The following is a 12,500-nucleotide window of genomic DNA, read 5'->3' as shown; positions in this document are numbered from 1 at the left end:
GTGATCCTTAACAAATTACTAATTTTTTTTTTTTTACGATTCTTATGATAATTTCCCTTATAAATTTAATCACTTAACCCCAGATATCAACGTCTGATATATTTTCTCTAATGAATTAGTTATGCGTAATTAGTAATTAAAAAACTAACACTCTAAAAAATAATTTCTTAAACCTATCTTTCATTGAATTAAAGGTTTATTCAGTAACTGAAAAACTAACACTAAAAAAAAAAAAAGAAATAATAATTTCCTTAAACCTATATTTCCATAGAATTAAAGGATTATTTAGCAATTGAAAGACTAACACTCAAAAAAAAAATAATAATTTCCTTAAACCTATATTTCCATAGAATTAAAGGATTATTTAGCATTTGAAAGACTAACACTCAAAAAAAAAAAAAAATAACTTTCTTAAACCTATATTTCCATAGAATTAAAGGATTATCTAGCAATTGAAAGACTAACACTAAAAAAAATAGTTTCTTAAACCTATCTTTCATTGAATTAAAGGATTATTTAGTAATTGAAAAACTAACACTCTAAAAAAATATTTTCCTTAAACCTATCTTGCATGAATTAAAAGTTTATTTAGTAATTCAAAACTAACACTCTAAAAAAACAATTTCCTTAAACCTATCTTACATTGAATTAAAAGTTGATTTAATGATTATAGAAAACTAACACTCTAAAGAAATAATTTCCTTAAACCCACATTTCCATTGATTTAAAAATAGTCGAATTACAACTGTCGGAATTTTTCTGAACTGGAGGATCTTCGAAAATGCCGTTTTCAAGAACTTGCTTGAAGTTGTATGTCTTGGCCTTCGTACGTAGTTCAAACCGGCTAAAGCCTCCCTCGCAGATAAGGAATAACCTTGCCCAAGGTATATCTGTATACGAGTGATAAGACGAAAACAATCCAATTATATCCTGTTTCTGCGCTGCGCGTCACCATTTCTCCCGGATAGAGATCGACCTTAGACATTGCTTTCATGCAAGATGATTCTCTCTCTCTCTCTCTCTCTCTCTCTCTCTCTCTCTCTCTCTCTCTCTCTCTCTCTGTTTAGATTTAGGACAGAGATCGACCTTAGACATTGCTTTCATGCAAGATGATTCTCTCTCTCTCTCTCTCTCTCTCTCTCTCTATCTCTCTCTCCTCTCTCTCTCTCTCTCTCTCTCTCTCTCTCTCTCTCTCTCTCTCTCTGTTTAGATTTAGGACAGAGATCGACCTTAGACATTGCTTTCATGCAAGATGATTCTCTCTCTCTCTCTCTCTCTCTCTATCTCTCTCTCTCTCTCTCTCTCTCTCTCTCCTCTCTCTCTCTCTCTCTCTCTCTCTCTCTCTCTGTTTAGATTTAGGACAGAGATCGACCTTAGACATTGCTTTCATGCAAGATGATTCTCTCTCTCTCTCTCTCTCTCTCTCTATCTCTCTCTCCTCTCTCTCTCTCTCTCTCTCTCTCTCTCTCTCTCTCTCTCTCTCTCTCTCTCTCTCTGTTTAGATTTAGGACAGAGATCGACCTTAGACATTGCTTTCACACAAGATGATCTCTCTCTCTCTCTCTCTCTCTCTCTCTCTCTCTCTCTCCTCTCTCTCTCTCCTCTCTCTCTCTCTCTCTCTCTCTCTCTCTCTCTCCATTGGCTGATTTTGGTCATGCTATACATATGAAAACCGAATATAGAATCAAAACAGTCAAGGAAGTTGCTGTTTACTTTTGTCTTCATATTCGCTTGTGTAACAAATAATCTGTCTAGTTTTTATTCTGCTTTAAACTTAACTTAAATTAAATCTCTGAATATCTTTGCTACTGTAAATGTCCAACCGATTGCAATCCAGGTTGGCAAGCTACAGTCACGAAGTACCATGTAAAAAACCGTAACATTCATCGGAAATTCTCCGTAAAAATATACGGTTCTCAGCCGCATTTCAGTAAAATACAGGCGACCGTAATTTTACCTTACTTCGTTATTATTGTTTACGGGTTGGTGACCGTAATATCACTCCTCTAAGTCACTATATCGGTTTTCAAAACGGTAAAAATCCTGGAGTAAATGTTGCCAGGCATTTACCGTTCATAGCTGGTTTTATACTTCAGCAGATAGTAGATTTTAAGTCGTCTAGTTTTTTTTTTTTTTTTTCCAAATGGGTTAACTCTATTTAAATTACTAGCGCTATCTTTCCACTGTCTTGGAGTAGAGTTCTCTTGCTTGAGGGTACATTCGGGCGTACTATTCTATCATATTTCTCTTCCTCTTGTTTTTTTTTTTATGTTTTTATAGTTTATATATGAAAAATATTACTGCTGTTTTTCTCTGATGGAGCCCTTGGGCTTATAGCATCCTGCTTATCCATCTAGGGTTGTAGCTTAGTTAATAATAATAATAATAATAATAATAATAATAATAATAATAATAACAATAATAATAATAATGATAATAATAATAATAATAATGTCTCCTATAAATTCCTTCAAGCATCCAAGCACATTGATATCCACTAAAAATCGTAGAATTTTTTAACGAGCATAATTAGATAGTTTTAGTCAATATTATTATTATTATTATTATTATTATTATTATTATTATTATTATTATTATTATTATTATTATTATAATTATTATTATTATCATTATTATCATTAGTAGTAGTAGTAGTAGTAGTAGTAGTAGTAGCATTACCTAAGCTACAAGATAACTTGGTTTTGCCAAGTAATAGATATAGGAGTTAAGTTCTCATTGACGTTAAAAATGTGTGGCTTTAATATCTTTCTTCTGTTTTTCTTAATTCTTACAACCTTCAAAATTAATTCTATTTTATTTTCGTGGTTTAGCTACTCTGGGGGGTATTCTTTTCAACCGATGCTTTAGCTTTTGGTCAATAAAAAGTCTATGTTCTTTTAGAAGTTATCCTTTTAATTGTGGTTAGCTTATGGAAACTAAATGTAGCTTTTTTTTCCATTTTACGTAGTCACATTTCAAGAAGATGAAAGACTGAGAGATTAAGTTCCTCATTTGATCATTTTCTTGCTGGCCGATTTCCACATTAAACAGTTCAATTGGTTATGTGGCACAGAAGCCAGTCAGCATAATCACAGACTGATTAAGAGAGAGAGAGAGAGAGAGAGAGAGAGAGAGAGAGAGAGAGAGAGAGAGAGAGAGACTTTTTTTCCATTTTACGTAGTCACATTTCATGAAAATGAAAGTCTGAGAGATTAAGTTTCTCATTTGATCATTTTCATGGTGGCCGATTTCAACGAGAAAGAGAGAGAGAGAGAGAGAGAGAGAGAGAGAGAGAGAGAGAGAGAGAGAGAGAGAGAGAGAGAGAGAGAGATTAAATAAATCCAAAAAAATTACTCACCATTTTGAATCAGACGGGTGGCCGCAGTGAACTGAAAGCAAGAATCTATCACAGTTGATAGTAGGTCCTAAAAATATCACAGTTCTTAGCTCCTCTCTCTCACACACCAAACCGCTTGCAGCTCTTGATGCCTTGGCTGTCCGAACAACACAGCTGAGGTGATGCTGGAGAGAAAGAGAGAGAGAGAGAGAGGGAGAGTGAGAGAGTGAGAGCTGCTTTATCTCACTTGACGTAAGGGGCCGGGGGGCCTTATGGGATTCGATGTACGGCCTCAAAGGAAAGCGAAGAAGGATTCAGAAGCCTACTCAGAGAGGCAGGCTCAGTTCGATGAATATCAAAATGAGCAGAAAAAGTGGAATAGGAATTGGTTTGAAGTACTTCAGAAGACGATATCCTTAGTCCTATGTCTTGGATTATTCAAGGACGTTCTCTCTCTCCCCTCGATTTCAACGCGCCGCAGAAGGAAGAAGAAGAAGGTGAGAATCTTCGGCACTTGAGAGCGAAACAGACTCGTCGGTCTCTCGTAGTATACACCAAACTTATAATAAAACTTATCGCCCAATGGATGCTGCAAGAAGACCGGACTGGCAGTTACTTGTTACGACCATCGGCCGGGGCCAATCAGATTGGTACGAAACAAAGGTTGCCAAACGTATGGTGGTTGGTGGACTGGGCGGTCTCGCGAAGTGTTGTAGGTTGTGGTCGCTGGCCATCAGTCAACTGTAAACGTACCATGTTTCGTAATACGCACGCATAAATTATATATATGTATATGTATATATTTATATCTATGTGTATATATATATGTATATATATATATATATATATATATATATATATATATATGTATATATATATATATATATATACATATACAGTATATATATATATATATATATATATATATATATATATGTATACACACACATATATATATATATATATATGTAGATATATTTATAAATATAAATATACATATATATATGTATGTATATATATATATATATGTATGTATGTATACACATATAAATATATATATATATATATATATATACATATATATGTGTGTGTGTGTGTGTGTGGAGACATTACTAATAGGATCATATGGGAATTTTATATATTTTTCATTTTAAAAACTCAAAAATAAACTTCATAGTTGATAAAAGCCGATTATTACTCTCTGTTTTTCTTTTTTTCTTTTTTTTTTTTTATTAAGTCAGGTTATATAGCTCTAGTAAAGTAGGACATTGCGTTGGCGGGTATTTTTATTTAAAAAAAATCTGAAATATCCACATTTAAAAGTGACAGTGAATACTTTATATCCAAATATTTAAATTACTAAAATCATTCTTATTATTAGTGCTATTAAAAAAATTATTATTAATGAAATTATTGAAATAATTATCATAATCATTATTATTATTATTATTATAAATTATTATTATTATTATTGTTGTTGTTGTTGTTGTTGTTAGACAAGTTGCAAGGTCCTACAATCCTAAATCATTGAAAAAGCAAGATGCTATAAGCCCAAGGGTTCCAAAAGGGAAAATAACCCAGTGAGGAAAAGAAATTAGGAAACATAGTATAGTGCGTCTGAGTGTGCGTTCAAGCAAGACTAGAAAACAATGGTTTAATTTTGGAGTGTCCTTCTCCTAGAGGAGCTACTTGCCATAACTAAAGAGTCTCTCCTATCCACAGATCAATTATAGTGCGCTAGTTAACTCCTTAAGTAAAAAATAATTTTTCGGTTATCTTAGTGAAGTCATGTGTATGAGGAAAGAAGAGAATGTGTATAGAATATGCCATACTATTCGGTGTATGTGTAGGCAAAGGAAAATTAGCAGTAATCAGTAAGAGTTCCAATGTAGAACTATCTGGCCAGAGGACCCAATAACTCTCCAGTGGTAGTAACTCAATGGGTGGCTGGTGCCTTGGCCAACCTTCTACCTATATATACAGTATTTTTAACCTTCAATAAGAAAGAATCAATTTCTCTAGGACCGAAGAGGAACCGGGTTTGGGGAGGCCTTGTCTGCTTTGCGGCGCCCTAGACTTTAGGTTAGGTTAGGTTAGGAACTTCTGACTCCTGCCTCGGTCGTCCTGCTGCTGTCATCCCATCATCATCCTGTCCGTCCTTCGTGTTTTGATATGACCTGACTCCTTCGCAAGGTTATCTTACTTACGGGTTGCCTTTGTGCAAAAGCCCGTGGTTCCCTTCGTTGTAAGGGTGTCCAATCTAAAACCAAGTTTTCTTAACTTCAATTTATTTGTTTACCCCTTCATTTAAAAAAAAAAAATAGGCTTATCGTTATAATTTTGATTGAAAGGAATGATAATTATGAGAAAAACAAACATAACTCCAGTGCATGTTAAGGCAACTGCTCTATCAGTTTTAGAAATATCACTAAGGTCTTTGGGATTTCGTCCCCCATCTGACCAAACGATCTCAGATTGATGGATTGTGCCCGTTCCTCCCTTGACCTGACTGGAGAAAAGCCAAAGATGACTACAGTGGACATGACGAAGTGCCATCACGTTTGACATTGGCCGCCTAAGTGCCAGGATATTGTCTTTCAGATTTCTCTCCCCCTTTTTTTCGATCTCTTCAAATAAGTCGTCTCGTAGCCTGGTAGGCATGATTTGCTTGACCCTCATCTGCAGCTTAACGCGCTTGACAATGTGACTGTTATAAACATATTTGCTTAGCAGATATTCGCAATATTTTTCTTCAATATATAGATACACTAAAAAAAATTGTATTAAAAATGGTAAAAGCCTGGCAATATTTATTCCAGGAATTTTACCGTTTTAAAAACGGATATATTGATTTAAAGGAGTGATATTACGGTCACCAACAAGTTAAAGATAATAACAAAGTATCTAAAAATTACGGTCGCCTACATTTTACTGAAATACGGCTGAGATCATATTTTTACGAAGAATTTCCGATTAAAATCACGTTTTTTTTTTTTTTTTTTTTTTTTTTTTTTTTTTTTTTTTTTGTAACAGTGTAGGGTGTTTATGCTGTAGATGACAACGATCGTTCTTGTAATATTTCAAGTATGCTTTCTTACTAAACATTTTCCTGTTGGAGGTTATGTAATGATTAAACATGGTGATGAAGTTCCTCCTTCTAGTAATGCTACTGTTTCTGTCTTGATACTGCTACTGAAATGACGATAAAATGATCTAGGTAGAGAGAATATTTCTGCCATTTCCCGTCCCGAGTGAATTAATAATAATGTAACCATTTTCAGATTGATTAAACTTTGAACTGAAATTTCTTTTTTTAACCTGTTCTTTGACTAACCTTTTGACCGAAAAATAACAAGTTTGATGGACAAATATATCAGTCAATAATTATCCTTTAAAATATGGAAATAAAATTTGGTTACCAAAATCATTATAAAATTAAAATCATAACTTAATTATGTGAAAAAAGATACCACATTTAATGTGGCCATCTTTGTGGCACTGAAACTGCCCCTAATAAGGTTTAAAGGTTTAAAGGCCACTCATAAATAGCAGAAGCAAGGTACAGTGACATTGCCCTATCAAGTAGAACAATGCCCTAGAGACTGGCCATATATACATATGATCAGCGCCCAAGCCCCCTCTCCACCCAAGCTAGGACTAAGGAGGGCCAGGCAATGGCTGCTGATAACTCAGCATATAGACCAAAGGCTCCCCAAACCCCCCCCCCCCCATCGTTAGCTCACAAGGATGGTAAGGTAGCAGTGACCAAGGAAACTATCGAGTTTGAGCAGGACTCGAACCCCAGTCTGGCGTTCACCAGTCAGGGACGTTACCACATCGGCCACCACAATGACAATTTCTACAAAAAGATAACTGTCATCAAAATCCGATCAACTGTTCTTGGGACAGGTCCTAGAACAAAGGGAGAGCCTATAGGTCTATCTGCTGAGTCATCAGCAGACATTGCTTGGCCCTCCCTCGTCCTAGCTTGGGTGGAGAGGGGCTTAGGCGCTGATCATATGATATATATATATATATATATATATATATATATATGTGTGTGTGTGTGTGTGTGTGTGTGTGATCAGTCTCTAGGGTCTTGTCCTGCTTGATAGAGCAATGTCACTGTCCCTTGCCTCTGCCATTCATGAGCGGCCTTTAAACCTTTAAAACTATAAAAGTACAAAAATGTTAATCTCAGAAGGTCCCTTTTCCTGAACTGTAAAACTTTGAAACAATGTAGCACGGCTTCACCTTTTATGCCGGTGCTTGTAAGTCTAAATTACTTTATTTTTAAGTAGATTTGTCATCTGTTATCCATAATGGTCAGTAGGCCTACTTGAAAAAAAGACAAATCAGAGAAAATCCAGATATTATAAGGCTCTAGGGATCATGGAATATTCGTGAGCGTTCGTGTGAAACTCTGTGTTTGTATATGCTTTAAACTTATGCTCTTAGAAAACCTTTCTTTCTTTACACTTATTATTGTTTGCCTATGCAACTCTGTTTGAGTGTGCAGACAGAATACGTGCCAGAATATGTATTGTGTATGTAAACATGTTCTTCTGTGTGCAGACAGAATACGTGCCAGAATGTGGATTGTGTATGTATACATGTTTGTTTATGTAAAGACAGAATACGTGCAAGAATGTGGATTGTGCATGTAAACATGCTCGCCTGTGTGCAGACAGAATACGTGCGAGCATGTGACCCCCAAGTAAAAAAGGATATTTAATAATTATCAAAGAGGAATATCAATCAGAGAACGATCCTGAAAATCGTCTCGTTTGCAAAAAAAGAAAAAAAAAGTTAATCTCAGGTGATCTCTCTTTTCACCTTGTGGCCAATAGGGGGTGGGGGATGGGGGCCACATCTCCCGTGGCCATCAAACAGGCCTTCAGCTTTTCAAAGACGAGATGAGTTGTAAAATACTGACATCAAAGAGCTGACGGCGATAGCAACAGCTTCGAGTCTGCCGACGCCGTCACTGGCAGAACAAACAGCAACAGTTTCTTTTTTTTTTTTTTTTTTTTTTTGGGGGGGTTGATTTGGTTTAAATGCTCTAGAATTCATTACAATTCCATATATATATATATATATATGTGTGTGTGTGTGTGTGTGCGTATATATATATATATATATGTATATATATATATATATATATATATATATATATATGATATTTACATACATATATGTATATATATATATATTTATATATATATATAATATTTATATACATATACTGTATATATATATGCACACATACATATATATATATATATATATATTATATTATATTATATATATATATATATATATTTATATATATATTATATATACATATATATATATATATATATATATATATATATATATACAGTATATATATATTATTATTTTTTTATCAGTATATCTTCGATTTGGATATTTTAAAATTCTTCAGCAATTATATACCTCTTTTTTTTTTGTATTTCCAATAGTTAGAAATGGCAGATTTATTTTTTTAATCTAAAAAATTCAGCAATATTACTACATCTTATCGTTCTAGCTTTGGGTTTGAATATTCTAAAAATTTTCGACAATCTTATTATAATAATATTTTAGGATTTTTCTTAAGAATTAATTTTCTATATTTTTTTTATATATGAAATTTTACATTTTGAATCTTGTCAAATTGTTCATAATTATTTTATTCATTTATCTACATCTTATAAAATATTCGGTATTGGATTTTTCCGTTTTCTCTAGGCTTATTTAAATATTTCAAAATATTTTATGTATTCAACATGTTTCTATATTTAGTTAGAATATTAAAAAAGAAATTATCAGCAATTAATAATAACGTCATCATGACCGGCTTTAAAGGTTTAAAATCCACTCATGAATGGCAGAGGCAAGGGACAGTGACATTGTCCTATCAAGCAGGACAATGCCCTAGAGACTGACCATATTACATATGATCAGCGCCCAAGCCCCCTCTCCACCCAAGCTAGGACCAAGGAGGGCCAGGCAATGGCTACTGATGACTCAGCAGATAAACTTATAGGCTCCCCCAAAGCCCCCATCCTTAGCTCACAAGGATAGTGAGGTTGCAGCGACCAAAGGAGTTAACAAGTTTGAGAGCGACTCGAACCCTAGCCTGGTAATCACCAGGCAAGGACGCTACCACCTGGCCACCCACCAAAAAAAAAAAAAAAAGAAAAAAAAAATTACATCTATTTTAAGTTTGAATATTTTAAACTCCGCCAGTATTTATGTAATCGACACCTGTCAGTTCCAAAGCTTCTAATGGTGTTTCAAGACGATGAAATATCTTTGCGCAGGTTTTAGCATTGCAAAAACACGAGTAATATTGAGATAAAATCATTCTAATGTTAAAAATATTTGCGTTGAAAATTTTGTCTTGAAAATTTTTGTCTTGAAAATTTTTATTGTCTTGAAAATTTTTATTGTCATGAGCTTTTTTATTTGAAAATTTTTAGTCTTGAACTTCTGTATAGTATTGAACTTTTTCATTTGACTTTTTTATTATTTTGAAAATTTTGAATGTCTTAGAATTTTTTACTCCTCTCGAAATTCTTTTTTGTCTTGAATTTTTTATTGTATTGAAAAATTTTGTCTTAAAAATTTTTATTTTCTTAAACATTTTCATTGTCTTGAACATTTTCATTGTCTTGAAATTTTTTATTGTCTTGACATTTTCATTATCTTGACATTTTTATTGTCTTGAAATTGTTTATTGTCTTGACATTTTAATTGTCTTGAAATTTGTTATTGTCTTGAAATTTTTATTGCCATGACATTTTAATTGTCTTGAAATTTGTTATTGTCTTAAAAAAATTTTTATTACCATGACATTTTTATTTTCTTGAAATTTGTTATTGTCCTGAAAATTTTTATCCCCTTGAACTTTTTCATTGTCTTAAAATTTGTTATTGTCTTGAAATGTTTCTGTCTCTTGGACAAACCTTCAAGCTATGAAAATATTTAATCGCCTACGGTGCATAGCGAACCCTCCCTTCAAAACAACGACGTAACAAAACACAGACGATGAAAACAGTGTCAATTCCTCCCTCTATTATTCGTGAACCTTCACAACGTGACGTAACCGCATTGCAGTCGAGAAAATGACACCCACTAATGACGAAACCTTTTGATAATCCTGCCAAAAATTATTTGTGTCATACAGTTCTTGCTCGAACTATACATTAGAAGCATGCAAAATGGTATGAAGGACGTGGAATGCCCAATAACATTGAGCTGTCAGCGTCGCAGGCAAAGTTTATGCGATCGGCTAAATATACCAGAAACGGCGAATCGAACATACGTAAATTCTCTCGTAATCTCTGTGGCATCGGGTGTGTATTTAGGAGAAAATACACACATTTTAAGACTCTTAACTCTGCTAAACAGTCTCAGGTGTGTATTTAAGAGAAAATACGCCTAATTTAAGACTCTTAACTCTGCTAAACAGTCTCAGGTGTGTATTTAAGAGGAAATACACACGTTTTAAGACTCTTAACTCTGTTTAACAGTCTCAGGTGTGTATTTAAGAGAAAATACATCCATTTTAAGACTCTTAACTCTGCTTAACAGTCTCAAGTGTGTATTTAAGAGAAAATACACACATTTTAAGACTCTTAACTCAACTTAACAGTCTCAGGTGTGTGTTTAAGAGAAAATACACACATTTTAAGACTCTTAACTCTGCTTAACAGTCTCAGGTGTGTATTTAAGAGAAAATGCGCCTATTTTAAGACTCTTAACTCTGTTCAACAGTCTCGGGTGTGTGTTTAAGAGAAAATACACACATTTTTAAGACTCTCAACTCTGTTTAACAGTCTCTAATCATTTTCATTTCCACGTGTATGTGAAATCATCTCAATGAAGTTAAAAAATTACTCATAGTAATTGATTAAGAAATATAAAAAGGATATAAAAATAAGCCGGAATTCACTATTAAGTCCAACCAGCTGTTGACGGATACCAGGGTTATGGTTAAAGAAAGAAAGAAAGAAAGAGGGGGGTTGGGGTGAGGTTTGAGGGTAGAAACCCCTCACTTAGGGTTGGGAAACAAGCAGGCTGACTGAGCTCTTCTGCCACCTTCCCCTTCAAGGATAGGTGGTGTGTATGATATACATATACATACACAAACGTATGTATGTATGTATGTGTGTGTATGCGTGCTTAGATAGCCAGATAGACATGTATACTGTATATACATATATACACAAATATATATTACGGTATGTGTACATGTACAGTATATATATATATTTATATATATATATATATATATGTGTGTGTGTGTGTGTGTGTGTACATATATAAAGTATATATATATACATACATATATATATATATATATATATGTATGTATATATATATATATATATATATGTGTGTGTGTGTGTGTGTTATAACCTATATACATTTAAAAGCATTAATTTATCTCAAGTTTTTCGAAATGTGTTGTTCAAACCTCGGGATCATATTTATGTCCAAAAAAAAAAAAAACCTTCCCTCATTAGAGGTGTTGCTACATAACGATCGCATTCCAGCTGCCACAGGCAGTCTTGACATTTCCTCTTTAACCAAAAGAGAGAGAAAATAGAAGAAGAAGAGGAAGAAGAAATAGGCTCCATTAGATGCGTAGCCACATTACGACAGAATCATACGGACCAATTAATCTTGATATTCTTTTCTTTCAGTTTGCTTTCCTGAGATGTCTTCTTATAATTTCTGAGAAGGAAGGTCGTCCCAAATACTCTGCTTTTTTGGTCCTATACAGACGGGGAACCCTACTCTCTACAAGACGTCCATTGTCATTTTATCATGTTTATTCGAAAGGATTCAACATTAAACACCGTATATTGTTCTTTTATTGTCAAATCCACACTATCGAAGCACTTAGAGAACAAGAAAGTCTTCAGTTTCCCCTTGAAAGCCTTAATATCTTCAGTCTTTCGAATGTCTAATGGGAGCTTATTGTAAAGTCGCTGGGCCGCTTATTTAAAGGCTCTAGGGCCTACAGTAGACATATATTAAGGTTCCAATACTTTGAAAAATATAGAATAGAGCCTTGAATAAGAAGTTGAAAACAAAGAAACACTTTCTTGTATGAAAGCAAATTGAAAGCTTTTTGTAAAGTTTCGGGGCT

General features: G+C 33.8%; 1 protein-coding gene across 1 annotated transcript in view; it reads right to left on the bottom strand.

Moving 5' to 3' along the window:
* The window catches only part of LOC137656986 (troponin C-like), a 25,916-nt gene extending 21,927 nt beyond the window's left edge, over positions 1-3,989 (bottom strand). Inside the window, exon 1 of the mRNA XM_068391334.1 lies at positions 3,359-3,989. Within this exon, the coding sequence (XP_068247435.1) occupies positions 3,359-3,361 (3 nt within the window). The 5' untranslated portion in view covers positions 3,362-3,989. The remainder of the gene's footprint in view (positions 1-3,358) is intronic.
* Positions 3,990-12,500: the final 8,511 nt, after the last annotated feature.

This window comes from Palaemon carinicauda, chromosome 18 (assembly GCF_036898095.1).
Source record: "Palaemon carinicauda isolate YSFRI2023 chromosome 18, ASM3689809v2, whole genome shotgun sequence".
NCBI classification, from domain to species: domain Eukaryota; kingdom Metazoa; phylum Arthropoda; class Malacostraca; order Decapoda; family Palaemonidae; genus Palaemon; species Palaemon carinicauda.
Note: the sequence above shows the minus strand (reverse complement) of the source record. Positions and strands in the feature narration are given on the sequence as shown.